At 57.5% G+C, this 26357-nt stretch overlaps 1 protein-coding gene across 2 annotated transcripts; it reads left to right on the top strand.

Moving 5' to 3' along the window:
• On the top strand, window positions 1-26321 carry WNT9A (Wnt family member 9A). 2 transcript variants are annotated; one of them, XM_032477277.1, is made up of 4 exons: window positions 1-348; window positions 19465-19721; window positions 20499-20753; window positions 22981-23472. In XM_032477277.1, exons 1-4 carry the CDS (start codon window positions 254-256, stop codon window positions 23322-23324), a joined length of 951 nt encoding a protein of 316 aa, XP_032333168.1. In that variant the 5' UTR covers window positions 1-253; the 3' UTR covers window positions 23325-23472. The 2 variants fall into 2 exon arrangements, with proteins under 2 accessions (XP_032333168.1, XP_032333167.1); XM_032477276.1 differs by having other exon boundaries at window positions 7-348; window positions 20499-20761; window positions 22981-26321.
• The last annotated feature ends 36 nt before the right edge of the window (window positions 26322-26357 follow it).

The raw sequence follows: 26357 nt of genomic DNA, 5'->3' as shown, positions 1-26357 counted from the left end.
GCCTCCCTCCCCACGCGCGGGGCGCGCCCGAACCCGAGTGGCCGGGCTGCGACGAGGCAGGGCGGCGAGTTGGCTCGGGTTTCGGCCCGCCCCCGGCGCCGGCGTGACCCCTCCCCGGGCGCGGGCGGGGCCGGGCCAGCTGGCCGGCGCCCCGCCCCCGGCCTGGCCCTCCGGGCGCTATAAGAGGGCGGCGGCCGCGGGGCGCCCTGCGCGGGGCTGGGAGCGCGATGGTCAGCCGCCGCGGCGCGGCAAGATGCTGGATGGGCCCCTGCTGGCGCGCTGGCTGGCCGCGGCCTTCGCGCTGACGCTGCTGCTCGCCGCGCTGCGCCCCTCGGCCGCCTACTTCGGGTAGGTGCCTCGGCGGCCCGGCGGGCGGGGCGGGCGGGCCGGGCCCGAGGCCGGCGCGGGCGCGAGGGCGGGGGCGACCCAGGTGCACGGGGAGTGGTGCCCGGGCTAGTGGGGGCCGCCGGGTTGCCTGGAGCTGTTTGTTTGCGGCGTGCGCGTCGCTGGATCCGCAAGTCGGTGTCCCCGTGGCGCGCCGCGCGGAGAGGCGCCGGCGTACCCGACGGGCTGGCTTGAGGCCGCGGTCCTCCGTGACCCCGGAGCCGTACTCGCTGCGGCTGCGGGCGCGGCCGTGTGCGGGGCTCCCTGGGGCTCCGGGACCAAGCTCTAGTCCCGGCTCCCTTAGGCCGCCGATTTCTTGCCAAACGTCTGGAGCCTCCTTGGCCCCTGTACACCCACCCCCCTTGCAATTTCCCCCTCCTTTCTCTCCTTGAGAAGTTAATTTAACAACAACAAAAAAATACGTACAAAATCCAGATGTTCCTTGCACTGAGCCCCAAAGGGGAGAAAACCTCCAAGCTGGAGGAATTTTATTTTATTTTATTTTATTTTATTTTATTTTATTTTATTTATTTATTTTTTTGCGTTTTGCTTCTGACGCTCGTTCGAGCCCCGGCCCGCAAGAGCGCTTCGGTGGGACCCCGTCCGGTGCGCAGGGCCCGGCCAGGTCGTGCATGCTGCCTCCCGCCGTCTTCGGGGTCGCTGCCCCGCGCACTTCTCCGCAGCGTAGTTTGCGCGATTTGGCCGCGTCTCTCCGATGTTCCTTCTTGCCATTCCTCGTTCCTTGCTCTCAGTTCTGGGATGCCCAGCCGGGCGAGCTTTGGGGACCCTCGCTGCGCTCTGCAGATGGGCACCCTGAGGACTGGGTGGCACCGTGCGGGCAGCCCTCCGGCTCTCCTCAGACTCCCCGCCTTTCAGCCCTCCACTCCTGGAACCGAGGCCACTTTCAAGTCGTGCCCAGCCCCTGTCCTGGGTGCCCTGCAGCCGCTCCCGGGCTGCCGCCCTCCACCCGTCGTCACCTGTTCCCTCTCCCCTGGCCCGGGTGCCGGCGCGCAGCGGCCTGGCCGGCAGAGGGCCCCGTTGGTCCAGAAATGTGGCACTGCCAGGGCAGGGAGAGGCCGACTGGGCGAGGAGCCCTGCAGGTGTATCCTGTTCTCAAAGAAAATAAAATATTTTCATGGGAAACTTTCCCTTTGTGTTTTTCTCCACTCCCCCCTTCTCCTGTTCCTTTCTCCTGGGTTGTCTTCCAGGGTCAGCTCCCTGTCTCCTTCCCCTAGAGACCCCACCCCGCAGCCAAGGCTGGGGCTGTGGGTTTGGCCTGCTTGGGGCCCAGGCTGTGCAGAGGCTGGCACGCCCCTGCATGCCATCTGTGCAGCCTTTGCCTCACCCTCTCGGGCAGAGGGAGGGTCAGAGGATGGCTGTCTGGCTGCAGGTCCACGGTGAGTCACGATGGCCTGTCAGCCAGCTGTGCCTTCTCGCTGTCCGGGCCCAGCCATGGGTCTGCTCACCAGGTTTCAGACACACCCTGAGCTTGTGTGCACTGTGCTCTGCCTGGAGTCTCCCTGCTGCCGGCCTCTTCTCCCTGGGAATATCAGGTCCACAGGGTGGAGGTCGGGTCCCAGCTCCCACCGCCAGCCCTGCAGCATCCCTCTCTCCTGCCATGCTCTCTGCACTTCGCACCTCCCAGGAAGTCATTGAGCTCTGCTGTTTAGCTCCCTTGAGGGGAATAAATTCCAGTGGGTGTGTGGCAAGCAGAGAGGGCTTGGCACCCCCGTGTCTTCTCCAGCCAGCCCTTTCAGCCCTGCTCTTTGGCTCCAAAGGCCCCATCAAGTGAGGTTTCCCAAGTCCTGTCCTGGGGACAGCTGGCTCTGCTGCGTGTACCCTCCCCCGCCCATGAGAGAGAGACAGGGCTCAGCTTGGTGGACCGGGGTCCTGGAGGGGGCCAGGCTCTGTGCCAGCTGACCAGGCAGAGGAGGGAAGGGACTTGTTGCTGGAGCAGTCCACGCCTAGCGTGCTGCTCAGGATCACCCCAGGGACTCAACTGTCTCCCAAGGTGGGGCCTGGTCTGGAAGGAGTAGGGGGGGAAGATACGCTCTTTGCTGGTCTGTGTGTGGGGGCCCAGGCTTTGGCCAGCTGGTCTGGGTCTGGGGCCCTTTCTCCTGGCCCAGTAAAGGGGCAGGAGCCAGAGGAGTGGGGGAGGAGGAGGTGGCCTAAAGCAGGCAGGGCCGGGCAGGGCTGGGCCAGGCTGGGCCAGAGCCAGGGGGCCTCTCTGTGCCTTATGCTGGGGCTTCCCTCTCCACCCAGAGTACAGAGGGAACAGGGGGAAGGAGCCGAGATTCAGGCCCTCCTCTCCCCTTCCCCCACTCTGAAAGCTCTGCCTGGCACAGAGGCTCACAGGCAGGGCAGCTCCAGTTACAGCCCAGAACCCAGAGAGGCTGGCCTGGGGGAGGATCACGTGGGCGATGGGAGCCTTCTCTGCCCCGCCTCCCCCACTCTCCTCCCCAGGCTGCAACCCAACCCGTCCTGTGCCTGCTGCCCTCCTCGCAGCCTCTGGCCACCAGGCAGGGCCCTCCAGGTCACCTGCCTGCCTGCCATGGAGAAGGGGCCCTCCCGTCTTCCTCCCTGGCCTAACCCTGCTTCTTGGTGTTATTAGCAGGTGGTGTTTCCATCTGGTTCTCCTGGGGCTACAGAGATGTCTGTGCTCTGGGGGCCTAGACAGCTTGGCCTCATGCCCTCTTGGAAGGAAGTAGAGCCTGGCTCTGAGCAGGAAGAGGCTGTCCCAAGGTCTTGTGGCAAGTTTGAGACACAAACTTAGACACCCCTCCCTGCTGCCAACACGCTGTGGACCTGGGTGGGCTCACCCGTACGCTGCTCCTCTCTCTCTCTCTCTCTCTCTGTGTTATCATCAGGTGAGAAGATGGAGCTAAAGGGTGATCTTTGCTGAAACCTGCTCAGTAAGGGATGCCAGAGAGCCTGGGGCAAGTCACCCCTGTGCTGCTCTGAGCATGGAGCCAGGGGCTGGGGCTGGGGATTTGGGGGGAATCTGTGCCTGGCAGACTGGGGCCTGGGTTCCCTGGCACCTCACTGCCTTTTTCTTAGAGATCCCATGTGTGTGCTGAGCCAGCCCCTAGCAGAGGCCCCTGGGGAGGCCGCTAGACAGACATCCAGGGGCTGCCCGGGCGAGTGGCAGCCTGAGGCTTCCAATGTGATTAATCTTTAAAAGAAGTAAGAAAAGGCATGGTGAGCCCTAAGGCTCTTTCATGGTGTTGGCTGCGGCGCTCCACGCTGCACAGGAAACATTTGCAGGCTGGCTTGGGGGAGCTGGGCCCTGTTGTAAGGTCTGTGGGCTGGTCCCACCTCTCTGGTGCAGGCGGCCTGGAGGCCTCTGTGGAGGAGGCAGCAGCAGGTGTGGCACCTGAGGGTTTCCCCAGCCCCATGAGGAGTTCTGGGAGCCAGTCTGAAAGGCGGCTGAGGTGCTCTGGACCACTGTGAATGGGGTACCAAGTGGCCGTTAGAGCTGAAGTTCATTTTTTTTTTTTTAATTGAGATGTAACTCATATCCTGTAAATTCACTTAGTTGAAGAATACAGTTCAGTGGTTTTTAGTACATCCACAAAACTGCAGCCAGTACCGCTATCTAATTCCAGGACATTTTCATCACCCCAGAAACCTCATATTCCATCCCCTCCTCCCTCAGCCCCTGGCAACCACTAATCCACTGTCTGTTTCCGTGGATTTGTCTGTTCTGGACATTTCATATGAATAGAATCATACACTATGTGGCCTTTTGCGTCTGGCTTTTTTCACTGAGCATACTGTTTTCAAGATTCATCCGCCTTTGCAGCATGACTCATTGCCTCATTTGTTTTTGTGACTAAATAATGTTTGCCTGGATGGACACATGGCCATTTCTGTCATCCATTTATCTGTTGATAGACACTTGGGTTGTTTTCACCTTTTGGCTGTTGTGAATAACGCTCCTGTGAACATCGGTGTACAAGTTTTTAGTTTTTTTGTTTTGGGTTTTTCTTGTGGATGTATATCTTCAGTTTTTCTGGGTATATATTCGTAGAAGTGGAATTGTTGGATCATATAGTAATGCTGTGTTTAACATTTTGAGGAGCCATCAAACTGTTTTCCACAGCATCATTTTACATTCCCACCAATAATGTGTGAGGGTTCCAATTTCTCCACATCCTCACCAATGCTTGTTAATTCTCTGGTTTAAGAAAAATCTTTTTTTTTTTTTTTAAATTCTAGCCACCCTAGTAGATGTGAGGTGGTGTCTCATTGTAGTTTTAATTTGCATTTCCCTGATCACTGGTGATACTGAGCACCTTTTCACATACATATTAACTATTTGTAATGTTTTCTTTTGGGGAAATATCTGTTCAGTTCCTGTGCCCAAGTTTTGGCTCAGTTGTTTGTCTTTTTCTTGAGTTGTAAGGGCGCTTCAAATGTTCTGGCTCTGTTCTTGGACTGAGGAGAGGACCTATTTTCTCGACCTGTGAGTCGGCATGCTATCTCTCGCCCTTGTATGCAGGGGCTGCACCCAAGGGTCTTCCCAGCAGATCTTCCTCCTGCTCGACCCCCCGTGGCCTGCGTGGGGGCCAGGGTGCAGGTGGCTGTCCATTTGCTGGAGCCTGGTCTGGGGAGTGGGGCTGCCTGGGGGCCCTGGCACTGAACTCAGGTGCTGCCCTTGAGGGGCTGCTGTCATGGGGTAGGGATGGGGTGTGGGGTCAGGGAGGGCAGGGTGGCACCCCCTCTGCTTCTCTGAATACTGAGCCTGTGGCCTAGCTAGAGGTCCTGTGTGGCCCTCTAGGAGAGGTCAGCCTTTCACAGTGAGTCTGGGGTGACTCAGAGTCCGCCTGGGCTAGAGAGGGGATGACAGTGGGAGGTGTCCCAGGTGATTGTCCGGCCAGGGCTGGTGGTGCTGAGCTAGGCAGGCAGGAGTTTGGGGAGTCAGATGGGTTTGGGCGACAGTCCTGGCAGGGGCTGCCCGCGGAGACCCGCCTCAGGACAGGCATGCCTGAAGCAGTCCTGCAAGCCCTCGGATCTGGCGTTCGGCATTTGGGGGAGAGGCTGTGGGGAACAAGAGTGTACTTCAGAGGATCAGGAAAGGGTGCGCTTGCACGGGGAGCTGGCGGGGAGGGAGAGCCCAGGCAACGGGGCCTTTTCCACAGTGTCCAGGGCAGCCGAGGGGCTGGCAGGGAGGTTGCTGAGGCCCCTTGGTACTGGCCCTGTGTGTGAGACCTCAAAGTAGCAGGTGACAAGGGACACAGAGCATGGCCAGTAGGCTGAGGAGAAGGTGCCTGGGGATGGCGGAGGAAGCTCCAGGGACAGGAGAGGATAGAGGGGTGGTATGTGGTGGGGCCTGGGCTTCCTGTCTGCAAAGGAGGGGTGATTCTTCCTGGACTCATGGTCCAGGACCTCTGTGGCCAACAGAGGGACCGAGGTGTCCCAGTTGCCCGGTGCATGAGTCTGGGGCAGACGTGGGGAGGCAGGTGGAAAGAGAAGGCGGGGGAGGCAGAGGAGATCCCTTGAAAGAGCTGGCTGTCCCTTGCATCTCTAGTCTCCAGAGGCCCTCCTGCCTCCCACCCCTCTCCTGGCTAGTCTTTTCTTTGGTGCTTTGGACCCCCAACCTGTTAGCAGTTGCCTGTGCCACATCCCCTTCCACAGACTCCTGGGGAGGGTCCTTGCCCTGCCCCTCCCTGCCATCCAATACAGAGACCAGGTAGGGGCAGGTGGCAGCATCAGGCCAGGACTGGGCCTCTGGGCTGGGAACCTCATGGGCACAGGCGGTGGAGGCCGGAGGCCTCATGGTGGGGCCTGAGGTGAGGAGGAAGCCGCCGCCATCTGGCTCTCCTCAGCTGTGTGAGCAGATGTTCTGCCACAGCCGGCGGCCGTCTGGACGGGAGGACAGCTGGCCTAATCTCACCCCGGTCCTTGCCACTGTGATCCGGGACCCGACTCCGGGCTGAGGGCACTAGCGCGGTCCTGCCCAGGCTCCAGGGTGGCCCCGGGCTGAGGGTGGCACCCACCACCCGCCTCAGGGGCCTTGTGATAGCTGGGACAATGGAAGTGTGTGGGTATTTTTTCTCCTGGAAAAGAATGCATGCACACGATTCCTCCCCGGGGGAGGAGGCGGGGAGGCTGTGGATTCGGGGAGGAGCGATGAGCTGATAAGGGGCTTGGTTTGGCTTTCCTGGCTGCAGAAAAATGACACCTGTCAGCAGGGCCGGCACTCAGCCCCCTTAATCCCAGCCTGGGGGGGCACCTGGCTCCCTTTGTGTATTGTCCCAGCAGTGGGAGTGCCCTTGTGGTACCCACCCTGGCTCAACAGGCTGTGGGAGGTTTTAGAGGAGGCGCAGTTGTCTGGGAAGTGGGTGAGGCTAGGCCCCCGCTTGGAAGCTGGCCTCTGGTGGGTGAGTAGCAGGGCCACTGTCCCCATGGGCCTACCCGTCCTCCAGGGTCTGACTCTGCTATTGCCTCTTCCAGGAAGCCCAAGGGTAGCCCGGCAGCATCGCTCTTTACCTGTAGCTCAGCTCTGGGGAGCCCCTGAGGGTCCCTCGTCGGGTCTTCCCCAAACCGCTCTGGGGCTGGTACTCCTGAGGCCTCTGGAGGATCCAGTCTCCCCTCTGCTTCCTGACTTTGCAGCAGGAGCCTGGTGTGGGGTCCGAGGTGCCCATTCACCAGGTGGGCTGGCCCCCTGCCCACCCCTGGCCCTGACCTCCACCATGCTCTACCCACCCTTGCTGGCTGGGCCACACCACCTTCCAGTGCACAGATCGTGGCCAGGTGCAGCCGACCTGGTGCTTTGGGGGGCACTGCTGCTGTGGGTGCCGTGCAGAGGACAGAGGGCTCCACTGGAGCTCCTGGGGGCAGCTGTGAGGCAGAGCAAGGACCCCATCGGGTAAGGGTTGGGGAGGTGGGGGCAGGTGCCTGGCCGTGCCGCCTAGCAGGTCTGAGCCGGCATCGGGGGTGGGACTTGGTAGCGTGGGCTGGGTGATGACCAGCCTGTTTTCCTGCAGGGGCTGATCATTAATGGACATCTGCAGGCTAGGCCGGGTGGCAGGTGGCTGTGCCAGGGCTTCTGGAGGAGGGCAGCCCCACACTGGGCAGTGTCGACCTGGGTGGTGTGCTGGCTGCCTGGCTCCGTGACCCGCGGGCATGGCCCGCCAACCTCCCCTGCCCCTCCCAGCGAGGTTCCTGGCTGGCCTGGTGCCTCTGGCCGCAGGAGGAAACCCGGCCGCCCAGCTGGCAGGCCCTGTACCTCGAGGCCGGCAGCCGGACGAGGGAATGGAAAAAGGCAAGCCTCAAGCTGTGTTTGTTTTTCTTAGCGATACCTGAGGTAGACGTGGCCAGGGAAGTGGTCTGGCCCGAGAGCAGAGACTGCCAGGGGCTCCCAGACCAGAGCACATCAGAGCTGGCTGCCTCCTGGACAGAGGGAGCAGCAGGGGCTGCCCCAGGCCACCCCAGGGTGGGCTGTTGATTGGGGCTATCCCAGTGTCCCCCATCTGTGTCAGGCACAGTACTGGGCACCCTGCAGGCCAGCTCCAGGAAGGAAACTGCTCATCGACATGACGCTGGTAGTCATGAGAGGGGGCTCTGTGGCTTTCCAAGCACCTGCCCTGTTTCCCGCCTGTCCTTCCTTGTGGTGGGTCTGTGGCCATCTGTGAGGCCTGGGGGTGTGGTGACTAGGGCACAGGGACGGCCTGGCCACTCTGGTTCCTCCGTGAAGCCACTGCTGCCCATCTTCTCCTCAATGGCAGCCAGTGAACCTGGAGGTCCCATGCATCTTCCACCACACTCCTGGGGCCCGTTGGCCTGCCATTCTCTGATCTTGGCTCCACCATCCTGCACTGGAAAGGGGGCACTTGGCTGGTGGCCCTCAGGGTCTGGGGTTCCCATGGGTTCTGCTTGCTTCAGGGGCCAGTGTGGATGGGCACAATTCTGTTAGTCTCGTGGACGCCAGGCCTGGTGGGCAGTGCTGTGAGTTCCAGTGTAGAGGATTTTGCAGAGTCCTGTGTCTGCCAGCTGACTCCCAGGGTGGCCAGGCCCGGGCCAGACGATGCCTTGAGGAGCCGGCCAGTGATGGAGCTGATGGCCGATCAAGAGCTCTTCATGCTCTGCAATGTTGGGGCCCTGTGAGGTAGGGAAGTTGGGGCCTGGCAGTTCTCGCAGCTGTCCGAGGTGACAGCCGCAGTGTGACCTGTGAACGGGGGACTGCCCTCTTGCCCTGCTCATCCCCGTCCCTTTGCCTCACCTCCTCCGTGGCGCGGCAGGGCGCCAGTGATGGTGGAGCCCGGGCTCTGGCGGTGCCTGCGCCCACCCTACACTCACGCCCACCTCCCCCACGGGAGGCTGTAGGCCCGGGAGGATGGATGATTATCTCAGAGTCAGTTTCTTAGCACTGGAATTTGTTTTGAATTTGATTCACACAGAAATTAAATGCTGTCTGGTGGGGATGCGGTTTCCTTGGCAGGGCACTGTGGCTTCTGGAACACTGTCCTCTTCTGCTTCTGCCCAGCCCAGGTTCTCAGCTCCCCATGCCTGGGGAGCAGGGTTTGGGGTGGCTGGGCCTGTTGGCAGGAGGAATGGCCACTGGAATCTGTCCCCACCCCCCCCCCAACTATTTGCAGGATGGAGTGAGGCGTTCCAGGGGCTTCGTAGTGTGGGACAGTGACGGTCCCATGTCCGGTGTGGGCCACACCTGCACCCACCCTCATCCAGCAGTGCCCATCCTGCTACCTGGCTGTCCTCGGGGGGCAGGTGTGAGGATGTGTGACTGACTAGGTGCTCAGAGGGGCTGTCCTACTAGTCCCCAAGCAGTCAGGCATGATAACCTCCAGCCAGGCCCACAGAGGGGGTTAGGCGTCCCTAGACCCTGCTCTGTCTGTCCTGGGATCTTTCCTGCCCCGCCAGGGCTGGCGGGTGGTCTCTGTAGAGCTGCTGCAGGCTGGTCGGGGGGCAGGCCCTCAGCAGTGTGGGACCTGATCCAGTCTAGTCTCAAGATCCTTACCTTGATTACATCTACAAAGACCCTTTTCCCAAATAAGGCATACTTTGAGGTTCCAGGTGGGTGTGAACTTTGGGGGACCTTTATCTTTTACGTCAGATGGTTCCTGCGAACGGTTTCTCAAATATGGTGACCAGCATATGATCAGAGATAATATGGTGTGCGTGGAAAGCTTCCAAGAACTTGCAGAAATGACGGCAGCAGACCAGTAAACAGACCATCCCACGCTGAACAGAACAGTTCTGTGTTTTCACGAGCAAGATAAGCGAGGGATATCTGTAAGGAATGAGAAGCTGCAAAAACTGACCCAGCAAGTTTGGAAAAACCAAGCAGAACTAGGGAAAAAATTAAGTAATAGACTGATTTGAAAGCAGATTAGAACCAGTTGAAGAGAATTAGCAAACTGTAAGATAGGTCAAGAGAAATTACTGAGAGTATAGCACGGGAAGGCAGACACACAGGAAACAGAGGGCGAGAAACCTGGGGACCCTGGGAGGTGGTCCCGTGTGCTCCACCAGAGGCCCAGAGCTAGAAGACAGGGGTGATGTCTGGCAAGGATGGCTGAAAATTTTCTGAAGCTGATCAGAGCAATCAAGAAGATTCAAGGGGCCCAGTGTCTTTCATGCCGGGACATAACAGATTGCAACCGCAAAACACCAAAGACAAAGAATCCTAAAAGCAATCCAAGAAAACAAAATACAGATCACCTTCCAAGGATCGTCTCAGGCTGACAGCTAACTTTAGAACTGAGAAGGAAGCCAGAAAACGGTGGGACCATCCATGTGGTGCGTGAAGGAAAAATAACTGCCGGCCAGGAACTCTACGACTGGGGAAGGTAACTCTAAATGAGGGCGAAATAAAGACATTTCAGACAGACCGAGAGTTGCTCTGGAGGAAATGTTGACTCTGCAGCTCAGGCATGGGAAACGGCCCTGCTGCGTTCCAGACGCAGAAAGGAATGAAAAGCAAAGAGAAGCTCCCAGCATCGCACAACTTCCTGTTGGGTTCTGGGTGTTAGAACGAAAATATGCAACAGCAGATCATTCAGGGGAGTCAACAGGACTGTGTTCTCAGGCCTCATATTACCCAGAAGGGGATGGTGTTGACCATCGTTGGACACGGGTAACTTACAGACTCATGGTGTAATTTTGAGGGTAGCCATGAAACTCATGGAAAGATAAGACTTCAGATTAATAAGAGGAAAACCAGAATCATAATAATAACCCAAAAAGAGGCAGGAGAGGAGAAAAAAAAAAAAGAAACAGAGAGGCATGGCCAGCAGAAAGGATAAACTGAAACCCCAGGATCCCAGTGGGTGAAATGCCTCAAGTAGAAGACTGAGGTGATTGGGGTCGTAGTCAGGTCCTTAGACTAGGCTCTGTGTGGGAGATGCACAGAGGAAGTTTAAGGACAGAGAACATGAGAGGGTGGTGAGAGAACACACCAGCTCCATGGGCCATGAGGCCAGGAGGGAGCTGAGAGTGGAGAGGGAAGGAGGCACTGTGACTCAGGCTCAGTCCAGTGACCTAATGCTGTGACTCAGGCTCAGTACAGCAATCTGACCTGTGACTCAGTTTTCGGATAGTGACCTGAGGCTGGGTCAGGCTCAAGCTGGTGACCTGAGGGTGTGACTCAGGCTCTGCCTGGTGACTGAAAGCTGCAGCTTTAGACTGAAGCAGCCACAGAGGGAGCTTCGATGTTTCAGAAGTGGAGAGGCACCTGAAAGCACTCAGCAGGTGTCCAGCAGAGAAGTGAGGAGAAGAAGAGGAAAGCAAGCCCGAGGAAGGCAGGAAGAAGAAAGGAGAAGTTGTGCAGAAATTGACAACGTAAACCAACATGCATTCGAGATGAACAGATCCCCCTCTGGGAAGAAGGTCTCAGAAAATCTGAGGAGACTTACCCAGTGAAGAGGAGGCTCAGAGTGCTAGTGTCCTGTTATGGGGATCATCATAGATTCTGCAAAGAAAAGCAAGGGGATGTAATGGACACTTCCATGCTGATAAACCTGAAAATTCAGGGAAAAAATGGAGAAAACCAGAAAAGTAACAGAAAAAGATTCACGATACAGAAATATTGATGAATACTATAGGAAGCAAAGAAATTGGATCATTGAGAATGTAAAATGGTGTAGCCACTGTGGGGAAAAAAAAATCTGACAGTTTCCCAGACAATGGAACGTAGAATTCCTCTATGACCCAGCAGTCCCAGTCCTGGGTGTATACCTATGAGAAATGAAGACATATGTCCACGAAAAAGCGTGTACGTGAATGGTCGAAGTGGCATCGTGCACGACAGCTGAAGTGTGTACACCTCAGGTGTCCATTATCTGAGGAGTAAACGGGATGTGGGATGTCCACACCATGGAGTGTCATCTGGAAACGAAAGGGGTGAAGCACTGACACGTTTACAACATGGATGGACCCTGAAAACATTGTGCTAAGTGAGGGAAACTACACACCGAAGGCCACACGTTATATGATTTCATTTATATAAAATATCTAGAACAGGCCAATCCTATTGTAGGTAGAAGGTAGATTAGTGGTTGCCAGGAGTTGAGGGAGAGGATTAGGAAACTGATAGCTAAGGAGTATCTCATGGGGTTTCTTTCTGAAGCAATGAAAATATCCTAAAATTGACCGTGGTGGTGTTCGCACATATCTGCAGATAGACTACAAAACACCGAACTGTTTAGTTTAAACAGACAAATTTTATGGTAGGTAAATTATATCTCAATAAAGCTGTTTAAAAAAAAAAAAAAGAAGAAGGGAAACTAGAAATTGGATCAGAAAGGAAATCCTTCCACCAAGGAAAGTTCAGCCTGAGTGGCTTCATGGCAAGTTCCGCCAAACAGTCAAGAAGACACAATTCTAATCTGACACAACTCTTCCAGGAAATTAAAAACAGAATAAAGCAAAACTTTCCCTGCAAAGGCACTGAAACTCAGCAGGAGGAACATGGGAGAAGAAAATGACCAGCACGGATGCAAACATCCTAGACAAAACACTGTCAAGTTACATCTAGCAAAACAGAGGAAGGATAAAACCCTCCGTGGCCAGCTGGGTTTAGTCCCGGTTCATTCCAGGAATGTTTAATATCTAACATTGGAAAAATCAGTAAGTGAAATTCCTCAATTTAGCAGGTTAAAAGAGAAAAACTAACCACACATCAAAAGATGCAGGGATGACATGAGATGACATTCAACGTCTAGTTGTAATTTTTAAAACACTCATAGCAAACTAAAAGCAGAAGGGGACTTCTTTAACTCGATGCAGGGTGTCCAGAAAAACGCAGAGCAGACCTCCTGGCTTAGTGGTGAAACGGCAGAGGCTTCCCTTGTAAGACCAAGAGCCAGACAGGGGTGCTTGTCACCTTGTCTGAATCCTTGTGACGCCAGCTGCCTTAACAGACCGTCAAGTGTGATGGGAGTCATTCCTCTCATGCAGCAATCACATTCGGACTCTGCGGGTACGCTGATTCCTGGTTTCTGGTCTTGTAGTGCCAGCCTTTAAGGCACCCTTGTCTCAGAAGCCTGGACCTGGATGGCAGAGATACAAGTTTGGGCTTGTGGGAAGGAGACCTGCAAAGAGGAGGGTCCTCACTTTCTGGTCACGGTGTCCACCATTCTCTCCCTCGCCATATGGCCACACATGCCAGCAAGGACACTAGACAGCTCTGTGCTGGCTGGTGGCTGCGGAGCTGGGGGCGGGGAGGCTGGGCCCCAGAAGGTAGCTCGTGGATTCTGCATGACTGTAGTGGTGGCCCGAGCCGGTGTAGGAAGGCAGGAAGGATAACATAGGATTGAGAAGTCAGAAAGCAGATGAATGTCTCTTTAGACTGTGTGATTGTACACAAAGCATCTGAAAATCATCAGAGGTGAATTACAACACGCAGCAAGGTCACCAAATACTAGATCAGCATAGAGTCAGTTGGATTTTTGTAGGTCAGCAACAGAGGGAAGACTGACTTTATAAAGATGTTTTATTTTTACACATTATCACCCCAGAAAACAGGACTAACACAGGGCAGCCGTCGAGTCAGGGAACCTATAAAACTTCAGACAGAGGCAGGAAGGAATTCTGAGTAAATGGAGAGAGACCGTGCTCACCAAGGGAGAGACCCGGTCTTGCACTCGCAGCGGATGTGACCGCCCCAGCCAACCCTGTCACATGTGTATGCAAATGCAGAGCCAACACATGCCCTCAGAATCTGCTGGAAGGAGGTCCTGATGCAGTTCCAGTAAAATGTCAGGCTGCGGACCACGGGCCCAGGGTGGAGCCTGGGAATGAGCCACGTGTGAGGCTGCTGTGATGTCACAGAGCAGTGAGGAGACAGGACCTTCGGGGTCCTGAGGGCGGGATGCTGGACCCACCAAACCTCTCAGGCAGGTGTTAGCACCAGGCGGATGGAGAGCTGGATGTGCACAGCAGGACGGGGGAACTTTCGGAGAATGTTTAGCAGATTATTTATGACATTGTGGGTGGGAGTCAGAAGTGCCCGGCACAAGGCTGTTCCTTGAGCCGAGTGAGAGCTGTGTTGCAGTCGTACTGCTCACTTCCCCGTGCCAGATATAGGTGTACATTTTTTTTGGTTTATTTTTCTATTTATTTTTTAATTGAGGTATAGTCAGTTTACAATGTTGTGTCAATTTCTGGCGTAAAGCACGATGCTTCAGTCATACATGGATATACATGTATTCATTTTCATATTTTTTCACCCTGAGCTACCACAAGATATTGAATGTTTCCCTGTGCTGTACAGTATAAACTTGTTTATCTATTTTATATATACCAGTCAGTATCTGCAAATCTTAACCTCCCAGTTTATCCCTTCCCCTCCCCCTCCCCCGTGGAAACCACAAGTCTGTATTCTACTTCTGTGAGTCTGTTTCTGTTTTATATATAAGTTCACTTGTCTTTTTTTTTCAGATATAGATAGAAATTTATATCTTCTGAAAATACATGAACAGTGGGGAGGGGGTAGCTCAAGTGGTAGAGCGCATGCTTGGCATGCACGAGGTCCTGGGTTCAATCCCCAGTACCTCCTCTAAAAATAAATAAACCTAATTACCTCCTCCCCCACCCCACCCCCCGCCAAAAAAATAAAAGAAAATACATGAACGTTAAAAAGTGCCAGACGGACACGTAGGTCTCCTTGTCATTTCTTCCCAGAAGTGGGTCCAGCACTGGGAGGGGTCAGTCAGGTGAGGCAGGGGCGGGGGCTCCCTGCCTGCCTGCTGAGGGGATGCCCCCTATGGGCAGCCAGCTCACGTCCTGGGCAGGCTTGTGCGCACACCCGCCCGCCTGTCTCAGATCAGGCATCCACCGGCGGGTTGAGGGGGAGTCAGCAGCAGCTGTGTTGGGCACGGTGGCAGGTGCGCTGGTATGGGCAGCTGGGCGTTGGCGGGGACTGTGCTGTGCCAGGCAGCCGGAGGCAGGCTGTGCGGGCAGAGGCTCACTGCTCCCGGCTGGCACACAGGGCCGAGAGCCTGTTCGGGGCTCCCCCACACTGCTTGCTGTATGTTGAACTTTGCTGTTTTGAATGGATCACGTGTACCTGGGACAACGGGTGAGTGGCTCACAGGCTATTGGGAGAAGAACATGTTTCCTCCACCCCAGGCCACCTCTGTCCCGGGTCGCCCTGGCACCCACAGATGTGCATATAGGTTCTCTGCGGGGAGAGGGCTGTGTCTGTGCACTGAGTGTGCACAGCAGCTGGGCTTTGGCTTTTCTGATGCCTTCTGAATGCTCTGTGAATCAGATGGACCCCGTGTATTCAGCCAGTCACCAGTCTTTTTTTTTTATATTGAATTATAGTCAGTTTACAATGTTGTGTCAATTTCTGGTGTACAGCACAATGCTTCAGTCATACGTGAACATACATATATTCATTTTCATATTCTTTTTCACCATGAGATACTACAAGAAATTGAGTATATTTCCCTGTGCTACAAAGTTTAAACTTGTTTATTTTATATATACCAGTCGTATCTGCAAATCTTGATCCTTCCCACCCGCCTCCCCCGTGGCAACCACAAGTCTGTATTCTATGAATCTCCAGTCTTTTTGAATAACAAACAGTGCTTCTGTGTGTTTGTATGACAGCGTTGCGTTGGGTAACACGTGAGTGACGTATACTTGTTCATTTTAAGAGAATATACCTGTGGTCTGTATTTCTAGAAAGAGAAGTGGTGGGGGAATTTTTACGGATATGTCAGTCCAGATTCCAGCCATGGAGGACATCTCTTTCTGTGTCATTGACAGCAACCTTATCAGACACCGACTTGCATTCATCTGATGAATGAAAAATAACCTTAACCTTAATCAATATAGTTTTAGTTTGCGTTCTTTTTTTGAGTGAAACGCACATCAGGTTTTAACAGCCAGCTATATTTCCTTCCCTTGAACTGTGTGTTAGTGTCCTGTGTCCACTTAACAGCTGATTCTTTTGTTATTGATCTAGAGGAAAAGATACACCTGCGTCCACACATGGACATACACACGTGCACGTGTGCCCATGTGCACACGCCTGCACACAAGCAAAGAAAGCCTGCCCTTGGCCTGGGATTCAAATTGCAGCATTTCTCCTGACCTTTATCTATTAGTCTTTTGACTCTGCTGCTTTTTGCTGTGCAGAGACTCTTACACTTTTAGATAGTCGATTTTTAAAAATATTTAAGGCTTTCTGGATTCTGAGTCACTCTGATAAAAGCCTTCCTGATTCTAAAAGTGTTTTATGAACCTCTCATCTTTTTTCTGATACTTCTGTGGGTTTCTCCTTGTATCAGGGTTTCTGTCCTGGCAGACCTGTCTCCTGTCCCTGGGGCCTCCCCCACTGAGCCCAGGCCCCCCTGACACCCTCCCTGTTCCCTGTATCCTGTGCATTGTCTCCCCTCCTGGCACCTCCGTGAGGGTCTGTCCTCTGTCACTGCACCCCAGGCCTCAGTCCCGGCTTGGCTGCACTGAGCCCACCTGGACTGTTAAGGGGGCTTGGGGCAGAGGACAGCTGGGCCTTTGTAAAAGAGATGTGGGAAGGAGTCGCCTTGGGATGAGAGATGCCAGGGAGGTGGAGCAGTCCGGCCCCCTCGGGTTCCAGCCTCACGCCTACCATGGGAGCTGAGCGATGGCTCAGGGGAAAGGCCTGTGGCCCTTGGGCCTCAGGCCTCAGCCATGGGCCACATGGCTGTCAGCTGGGCATTTCTGGACTTGCGCTGACTGTTCCTCCACACCCCTTAGCCCAGAACAGAGGTAGACCCCACCTGGCATCAGGGCAGACTCAGCTTGCCCATGGCTGCATTTACACAGCTGCCTCTGAACCCTGGGTGGACATGCTGAGGCCGGTGGGACTAAAGGTACCTGTAGCTATGCAGGCTGGTCCTGGGTGTGTGGGGACCCCCGGATCAGCTCCCCATCTGCAGTGTGGACACAGGCTGGCCCTCAGTTGGGGGGGGGGGCTGTCCTCAGCCCCCATGTGCAGAATTTGGACACAGGCAGCCCCGATGCCTCCAGGCAGGCCAGGGAGGGGGGCAGCATCACCTGCCATCCAGCCCCCTCGTCCACACCCACAGCTGCCCTTTCCAGCCTGGCCCCAGGTCCCCCCAGGATGGGCTCACAGCAGGGGGCCCTCTTGGATGCCGGAATGTTTCGGCACTAGCCCAGAGCTCAATTAACTTGGAGAATCCAGTCTGGGGGGTGTGCAGGTTGGAGGCTACGGTGCTTTAGCTGCATGGCACGCAGTTCCGGGCACAGCTGTTGACATTCCTGTCTGGGGACAAGTCTCCACCGTGTGAGCTGCCTTTGTGTGGGGAGCATAGCTCTTCCGGCCTCCAGCACGGGGTCCTCGGGCCCCTGCCCGCTCCCTGCCTCGGCTCAGCAGCTGTCCTCAGGCAGGAGGCCTGCAAGTCCATAAAGCTACTCGGTGTCGGCCCCTGCCCTTAAGCATGAAGTCCTAACCTTAGGTTAGGGGTGCAGGTAACCAGGGCCTGGGCCTGGCATGCACCACGGCCTCTCCAGCTCATCATCCCGGCTCTAAGCGCACGTGTCCTCTCCCCGCAGGCCTTGCGACCTCTGCATCCCCACCGCTCAGTGACCCACAAGGGACCTTTGGGACTTCTCCTCTAGTCTGTGCCCACACTGGCCTCCCAGCACACCCCTGGGGACCCTCCTGGTTCGGAGTGTTGCTTAGGGAGAAGGGCACAGGCCCTGCAGTGATGGCTGCGTGGTCTTGAGCTGGCGGGGACTCCACTGTGGGCTCTGCTCTCCCACACCGTTGGTCTCAGGGCTGGGGGCTGTTGCTGCCTCTGCTCCTGCACACCCTGCAGCTGCTGCCCCGGCTCTGAGCCCCTAGGGAACAGGGCATGGATCTTCTCAGGGTGCCCACTGTGGCCTTGCTTCTATCCAGCTGCCACTCACGCTGCACCTGAGTGTGGAGGGGCGGGGGGTGGTCCTTTTTGCTCTGCACCCCTAGGCCTGCCCAGTCTGCCCTGGCATTCCTCCTTGCCCAGCTGCTGCCTGGGTCTCTGGTCAGCCTGGTTCCTGAGCCTCAGCGCCTTGCTTTCTTGTCCTCAGGGAGCTGATCAGCGAGGGTGAGACAGGGTGCAGCTCGTTCAGGGGCTGGGGGCTGCAGGGCAGGGCTGATTCTGCCCTGCACAGCTCCCACCCTTGCCAGGGTAGATGTAGCAATGTCCCCCCTTTCCCCAGGCAGGGCAGAGCATGCTGGGGGTTTGTGTACATGCAGCTTCAGAAGATGGTACCCAGGGTGTCTCTAGAGAAGCCTCCAGCTGCAGCGTTACTGCTGGAGTCTGCTAGAGGGTGGGCTTCTCCAAGGCCCCGCCTGTATCTCTTCCCCTGCAGAAAGCTGCAGCTCCATGTCAGCCCCGTGGCCATCGTGCCACTGAGGAGGCTCTTGAAGGAAGATGGGGCACATTTTGGGGCTCCAGTACCTGTGGACTCCTGGCACCCCTGATTCCTGTGGGCTGGCTGGGTTTGAGGGTAGGAGGAGCTTGTTTCCAGTGATGCTCCAGTGGGCTCTGCGCCCCACCCATGTCCAGATGGACACCTTCCTCTCTGGAGGGCTGAAGGTCTGGCTGGGGCTGGGCATGGGTGTGCCTGGAGTCCAGATGTGCAGTTGTCTGTCAGGGACACTGAGACCTCCTGGTTCTGAGCCCAGAACAGGAAGAAGGCCAGGGCCTGTCAGTCCCTGGATGGAGCAGGTGATAAGGAAGTGGGGCAGGCAGGCCAGACAGTGGCGACCAACCTAGGCCAGGGCCTTGGCTCAGTCAAGAGAAGGGGTGGAGAAGAACCAGGAGCCCACTTCCCTGGGAGGCCCTTTCTGGTACCGTTGTCCTAGGAGATACCATTGGGGCCATTGGGGCCATCTGCACAGGCTGCAAGAGGATGGGGTGAGCCAAGGCCTTCCTCAGGGAACCACAGGGCCATGATGGGGGCACCCCTAGCTGGGGATGGCAGAGGGTGGGGGCCCTAGAGCAAGCTGGGTAAACAGACATGGGAGTGGGGGGGTTGTGGTGGATGTGCGCTTCGTGTGGCCTGGGGCTGCTCTGTCCCCTCCCTGCCCTTGGTTGTCTGTGCCCTTGGCCAACACCCTGGGCTGGGCAGCCCTCCTGGGTGTGTGTTGGGGAGGGGTTCCTATCTGTCCCTTTCCCTATCATCAGAGCCAGGCAGTGAGGCAGGGGTATGCCTGTCTGAAGGGAGTTGTTGGGGAGGCGTCAGTAGCCATGTGGATGCTTGAGGCACGCTCACCGGGCAGACAGTGAGAGAACCCAGGGCATGCAGTTGGCAGGGCAGGGTGTGGAGTGGCCAGTTGGGTATGGGGGCAGGCAGATGCAGAGAGGATTCCTGGTGGGCAAGGGTCCCACGGCCTTCTCACCACCCCACCCCTGCCAGGTTCTCTGTGGCTTTTCTGTACTTGCCCCTGGGCCTGCTGCCCCCTCGTGCCCCCCGACATGGGGCCGCTGGGGCCCCCGTTCAGTTCTCACCATGCCTTCCAATTGGGCTGGCTCCTCCCTTGCGCCTGCGCCCACGCCCTCGCCCAGCCCCCGCCGCCTCCTGCCCCGGGGGCCGGCCTCACTCTGGCCTCTCTGTGCCCAGGCTGACGGGCAGCGAGCCCTTGACCATCCTCCCGCTGACCCTGGAGCCGGAAGCAGCCGCGCAGGCGCACTATAAGGCGTGCGACCGACTGAAGCTGGAGCGCAAGCAGCGGCGCATGTGCCGCCGGGACCCGGGCGTGGCCGAGACGCTGGTGGAGGCGGTCAGCATGAGCGCCCTCGAGTGCCAGTACCAGTTCCGCTTTGAGCGCTGGAACTGCACCCTGGAGGGCCGCTACCGGGCCAGCCTGCTCAAGCGCGGTGAGTGCGCTGGGACACCGGGCAGGGGCGGGGAGGCAGGGCCGCCTAGCCCTGGTGTGCATCCCTCCGCGTCACCTCCGCTGAGTTCCGCGAGACTGGGACTGCGGGTGGGATTTGACCCCACTGCTCCCCTCTCTCTTCCCCATGGTTCCATCCTTTCCCTCCCGCCCTCTCCCCGTGCCCGGTCCCGCCTCACACGTGTGTGGAGCAGTTGCTGGTGGCGCAAGGCACATCTGGGCAGCTCTGATGGCTCTCGCTACAGCAGTGGCTGAGGCCCAGTGCTTGGGCACAGGAGCACGGGTTCAGCTGGTGCCTCGGTCTTGAGCACAGAGTCTCCTGTCTCGTGTCTCCTTCCACTTGAAGGTGCTGAGAGGGACTCTCATCTGAGTCTCCTCACAGCCTGATTTAAGAACTGGAGACCTGAGGCCCAGGGCATGGCAGGGCTCAGAGAGGGCCCCTGGCCAGTCTAGTAGGTTGGAGAACCAGATGGATGGGGTCTCTGATCACTGGACACAGCCATGGCTACAGTACACTCTGGGTTCTCTCCCGCACCTGACCAGGCCTATGTTCAGGGCACAAAAGAGTGCCTCCTACCCTCAGGTGCGCATGTCAGCCGCGGCAGGTATGCCCCTTCCTGTGTGAAGCACACCAGAAACCCCCTTCCCTGAGGACCCTGCTCTATCTGGAATATGTGCTTGAGATGGTTTGGCTGCACCTGAATGGGATGGAGGCTACTCTGCCCTGCTGACACCCCACCTCCCAACCCTGCTCCCCCAGGCTTCAAGGAGACTGCCTTCCTCTATGCCATCTCCTCCGCGGGCCTGACCCATGCGCTGGCCAAGGCGTGCAGTGCAGGCCGCATGGAGCGCTGCACTTGTGATGAGGCCCCTGACCTGGAGAACCGGGAGGCCTGGCAGTGGGGTGGCTGCGGGGACAACCTCAAGTACAGCAGCAAGTTCGTCAAGGAGTTCCTGGGCCGGCGGTCGAGCAAGGATCTGCGAGCCCGTGTGGACTTCCACAACAACCTCGTGGGTGTGAAGGCAAGCGGGGCGGGGCGCGGGGTGGGAAGGGGCAGAGAGGTGGGTGGGGCCGGATGTGTGTAAGGGGTGGGGCACAGGGGCTGCGGGAAGGGCACTGGTGGCGGAGAGGGCTGGGGGGCTGGGAGGAGGTGGAGGCAGCTGCCTCTGTGTCTCTGTTCCCAGCCACGTGGTGACAGCCAGGGCCTCCAGTCCTCCTGCTTACAAGGCTCATTTTTTGCCAGATAGGCAGGAGTGCTAGTTGTGATGGGGTGCCCTGTGGTGCCCCGTGGAGGGGCGCCCCATGGTCTCTCACGGTTGTGTGAACCCGGAAGGCCTACTTGCTGCAGGCTGGGGAGGAGGCAGGTGGGTCTGCGTCTGGTCCTGGGTGGTCAAGGCCACGGAGAGGATCTCCCTGCTGGGCAGCATATAACAAGGGGGTCAGCAGACTGGGCCCTACCTCCCAGCGCTGAGGGGTGGGCAGCCCCATTACCAGCGGCCCAGCTGGGCGGCAGCCTGGGAAGTGTGGCTCAGGGCTCCCAGGGAAGGGCTCGGGGTGTGGCTGGCCCAAGCTGGGGAGGCTGCTTCTACCTCAGGAGCCTTGTCCATGGCCAGGACTTTGTTCTGAGGGAAACTGAAACAAAAGACTCCAGGTGAGAAGGACCATTTCAGCTCTCTGGCTGGGCCGTTCTGGGAGCTGCTGGTGGCAAGCATGACTGGGCCAGCGGTACCCTGCCCGCCAGCCCTCGGCTCCTGGGTCCACACCACTGGAGGGGGCATCGGGCCCCATCACCTTCACTGCGGAGAGAGCACCCCAGCCTCTTAGTCCCTGCACGACATGGGCCATCAGACGCCTTCCAAGGCTCAGCTTGGGCGGTGGGACCGTCAGGGGCTGGGAGGGGGACCTGCTGCAGCCCCGTGGGATGTGGAGCCTCGGCCCCGGGGCTAGAAGAGGGGTGAGGTAATTAATGCCAGCCCCACTCTGAGCCCCTCTTTGTTGAGAAGCTGGAGTTCTGAGGTGCAGGCTTATTAAAGAATCAATTTCCCCCTTTTCGACGGGGGCTCTGCCCCTCCTTCCACCCTCTGGGGAGGGGTGCGGGCTGATTAAATCCCCAGGCGAGGCCTTTCTTTTCCTCTGCACTTGCCCTTTTGTAAGCTATTAATGAAAAGTCAGAATATGAAAGTGCTCCATTAGCTCCACTGGGCCTGGGTAAGCCGCATTTTAATTAAATTTGTCCGGGTTTCTCAGCAAAATATCATTAAATGTGACTCTTCTGTTGCCTGGCTGGAGGGCAGCTATGTTTCTTAATCCCCCTTGAGCCAACTCTCCCTGGGGGCAGTGTGGGAGCTCAGGCCTGGCTTGGGGCCCACTGGGAGAGGGACCTCCCCTTCCCCTGCCATTCTTCTTCCCCATGTCCCTCTAGGGATCCCCGTGTGGGAAGTCAGGCCGGAGGCCCCCGTGGGGCAGCTGGCCTGACTCCACGGTTTTGCAGGTGGGAACCCAAGTCCTGGGAGGGGAAGGACCCAGCCTGGGTCTCAGGCAGCTTCCCAGACCCAGGGTGGAGTGTCAGTGCTGGGCCGTGATGTGCGTGCTCCTGCCTGCATGTGGGGGTGGGTGTAGCCCCCTCCCATCTGGGCCTCTCCGGAGGCTTTCTCTGTCCCTCCAAGGTGCTCTCACCAGGGCTGGACGGGGTGGGGGCCGCAGCACCTGCACGTGTAGTAGCATCTCGTCCCTGTGCTTAGGCAGGGACACGGGTCAGCTCAGACATAGATTCTGGTGGCCAGTTCTGCCACCAGGCCAGCCAGCTTGCTTGTCCTCACCTTTTTAAGGAAGCAGCTGCTGAGAACAGACTATGAGGTCCTGGTAGGGTGTTGCCATCGGGGCCAGAGGGGTGACGTGCCCTGCCCTTGCAGAAGGCAGCCCCGGATGCAGGGATGGGAAGGGAGGGCCTTGATGATGCAGGAGGTGGGTTTGGGTTACCGCAGTGGCCACTCTGGAGGTGTGGTACTGCCTGTGGGATTTCTGTCCTGGGCTGTCTGTGGCTTGGAGAGGGAGGGACAGGTGTGTGAGCCAGGGAATTGATGAGCAGTGGTGACCCCTGGCCTTGGCCCCTGTCTAGAGGCACATGAGGTCTGGCCCTGGGGTGAGTGGCCGTTCCAGCCCCTCAGACGATTGTCCTCGGGGACTGGTCTCCAGTCTGCCCAGAGCCTGCCCTCATGCCCGCCTCCCTCCCTCCCACCAGGTGATCAAGGCTGGGGTGGAGACCACGTGCAAGTGCCATGGCGTGTCAGGCTCGTGCACTGTGAGGACGTGCTGGCGGCAGCTGGCGCCTTTCCACGAGGTGGGCAAGCGCCTGAAGCACAAGTACGAAACGGCGCTCAAGGTGGGCAGCACCACCAACGAGGCCACCGGCGAGGCTGGCGCCATCTCACCACCAAGGGGCCGGGCCTCAGGGACGGGTGGCGGCGACCCGCTACCCCGCACCCCGGAGCTAGTGCACCTGGACGACTCACCCAGCTTCTGCCTGGCCGGCCGCTTCTCCCCGGGCACTGCTGGCCGCAGGTGCCACCGCGAGAAGAACTGTGAGAGCATCTGCTGCGGGCGCGGCCACAACACACAGAGCCGAGTGGTGACCCGGCCCTGCCAGTGCCAGGTGCGCTGGTGCTGCTACGTGGAGTGCAGGCAGTGCACCCAGCGCGAGGAGGTCTACACCTGCAAGGGCTGAGCCCCGGGGCCTGGCCAGGCTGCGGCAGGGGTGCAGGCAGTGCACCCAGCGCGAGGAGGTCTACACCTGCAGGGGCTGAGCCCCCGGGCCTGGCCAGGCTGCGGCAGGGGTGCAGGCAGTGTGTGCAATGTGAGGGGCGTCCACCCGCAGGGGCTGAGCCCCCGGGCCTGGCCAGGCTGTTGTTAGGGTGCAGCAGTGTGTGTGCAGTGTGAGGAGCATCCACCTGCAGGGGTTGAGCCCCTGGCCTGGATGCCCCCAGCACATCTGGGTTTAAGGCAGGGCAGAGGCCTAGGGGCTGGCTGGGTTGGCCATCTCTGACCCTCTGTCTCCTCATCTCAAAGGCCCAGTCTGACCTTCGCATCCTTTCTGCTTGTCCCTCCCTGTGACCTGAGAGCTTTGCACAGATGCTTTCCAAGCTGTGTCCCCCTAAGTCACCAGTTCCCGCAGTGCGGTACCCCTCCCGTCCTGGGTGCCCTCTGAGGAGCAGCGGGCACGCCTTTGTGACCACGTGGCCTCTGCGTGGGCTGCCTGAGGGCTGTCCCGCACCAGCACTGGCTTAGAGAGCAAACCACTAGGAGAGAAAGCAGGTGCCCAGCCGCCCGGGTGCGGGAGGTATACTGCTGGCCCCTTCTGACACCGAGTACTTCTCTTTGGAGTGATATCAGTGACTTTTAAGTTATTTTTATTTAACTAATATATAATTATTATTTTCTCCGTCCCTGCAGTCTCTCAGGCCATGGCTCCTGCTCCTCTCGGCAGAGCCTGGTCTTGGGGGACCCCTTTCTCCCTCCCCTCCACGCCCCCTCCGAACCTGTTTGCCTGATCTGCTTTGTCGTTTGAAACCACTAAATCAAGAGAGACATGGTCGTTGTTGTTTATAAAGAAGTGAAGCAAGCTGTGTCTGGCCACCACCCTTAGGGTTTCTGGCATCCAGGTCCCATGGTTCGTGTCAGCTACCCGCAGTGAGGCTGGCCTGGGAAGTGGGCGGGCCCTGCTCCGCACCCTGTGGGCACATGGCGCCGCACTTCAGACTGCTCAGCGCAGATCCTGGGGGTGGCACAAGGTGACCTGTTCTCCCACAGGAGTGAGCAGAGGCAGGAGGGGCAGGGCCAGCCCCTTGGAGGGTTCATGTCATGAAGAATGCACAGCTTGCTCTCTGTCACTGTGAGGGAGCTGGGGTGGGGACAGACATGAGCCGAGAGAGTCTGGGGAATATGATTTGGCAGATGGAAGGCTGTTCTCCTTGGCCATGCTGGGTTTTTGTTGCAGGGGAGGGAAAAGGATGGCCAGCACTGACCTGATTTGGTTTGAGTGTGTGTGCACACACGTGTGCATGTGTGTGACTGCATGCATGAGTATGTGGCGTGTATGTGCATGAGCATGTTTGTGTGAATGCATAAGCGTGCATGCATGAGTGCATGTGGGTGAGTATGTGATGTGTGTGTGTGTGCATGGGTGTGTATGCATGCTTGTGTATGAGCACGTGTAGGTGTCTGCATCTGTGATGTGTATGCATGCATGAGAATGCGTGAGCATACCTGTGCGTGGGTGTGCATGCACGTGCGTCAATGCACGCATGTGTGCAACCACGTTCATGCGTGTGCATGTGAGCATCTGTGATGTGTGTGCATGCATGCATGTTCGTGAGCACATGTGTGCACGTGTGTGATGTGGGGGCTTATGCATACCATGTTGGCATGGTCAGTGGTTGGCTGGGGTGTGGCTCCTGCCCTGTGCCCTCCCTAGGCGTGGGGCTCTTCTTCCCCTGTTGGCAGGGCCCTCAGCCCTAGGCCCGTCCTGCTCAGCTCCATGGCTGTGCTCTGAGGGGGTGTGGACCGGGGTCTGGGAAGGCCCAGAGCTGGGTGGCAGCGTGGAGGAGGGAACTACTGAGTGAGGGGGTTCCTCAGAGTCCAGGGAGGCCTCGGGGACCTTAGGGACTGTTTTGCAAAGAAAACCTATTTATGTGGATGTGGGTCTCTTTGTCCCTGTTTTATAGTGTAAATAGTAAAGTTTATTCTCCTGTGGTTCAGAGAACAGCCCCTGAGCGCCTGCATGCTGCCAGAGCGGTGCAGCCGAGGCATGTCCCTTGGGAGGTGGCCAGGGCGGGCTCCCTTCACGCTTGGCTGGGGAGGGTGGCGACGGGCTAGGGTGCATCTCAGTTGTTCCAAGCACCCCCACTCGCTGGGGCCCCGGAGCACGCGGAGCTGGCCATTCTTCCATGACAAGACTGCAGCTCGGTCACTACTGGGTCTGGAAAGGCGGCAAGTCAAAGGAAGGGTTCTTTTTTTTTTTTTAAATCAAATACCACATTTAACTCTATGTCATAAATATTAAGAAAAGTATTTTTTTTAACAAGGCAGATTGAAAACGTCTGCTGGCTGATTTGTTTATACGTAAATATATATCAGAATGTCTTGCTAAGCGAAGAAGCAACTCCCGCTGATGGAGCCTCTTTTTAGCATGCTTCTCTTCTGTTCAGCAGAGGATGTCTAAGAGAACACACGTTCTGTGGTGGGGTTCAGACCCCCCCACCCCCCCAACCCCAGCGCGGGGGCCGCAGGGCAGAGCCACGCTGAGGGCCAGGCCGGTCCCGGCCACCTGCTCTCTGCCCAGCGTGCACAGACGTGACTCAGAGCTTGGTTGGCCAGGTCCCGGCGGGCGGGAGGAGAGGGGCATTCACACACGGGGACTCTGGACTTAACATTCAGAGCCTCGTGTGAGCCTATAAATTTCTCTACCTCATCTGTATAGCGAGTAGATGTGTACTCGAGTGACTTGGAGAATGTATTTATTTAACGGCCTTGTGTAACAGAACAGAAACAAATGGAAACACTAAATAAATGTATTTTTAAATTATAGCCCCATCTCAGCTGGCTGCCTTCAGAGGGGTTCTG

This window comes from Camelus ferus, chromosome 3 (assembly GCF_009834535.1).
Source record: "Camelus ferus isolate YT-003-E chromosome 3, BCGSAC_Cfer_1.0, whole genome shotgun sequence".
Classification (NCBI taxonomy): Eukaryota; Metazoa; Chordata; class Mammalia; order Artiodactyla; family Camelidae; genus Camelus; species Camelus ferus.
This window is presented reverse-complemented; position numbering and strand designations above follow the sequence as displayed.

Bases quoted from the DNA above. Each gene is read 5' to 3' on its own strand.
- WNT9A (XM_032477276.1), top strand. From the start codon at position 254: ATGCTGGATGGGCCCCTGCTGGCGCGCTGGCTGGCCGCGGCCTTCGCG. The intron at 19,722-20,498 runs GTGAGTGCGCTG...CTGCTCCCCCAG, and splicing joins GGCCAGCCTGCTCAAGCGCG to GCTTCAAGGAGACTGCCTTC. The intron at 20,762-22,980 runs GCAAGCGGGGCG...CCCTCCCACCAG, and splicing joins ACAACCTCGTGGGTGTGAAG to GTGATCAAGGCTGGGGTGGA.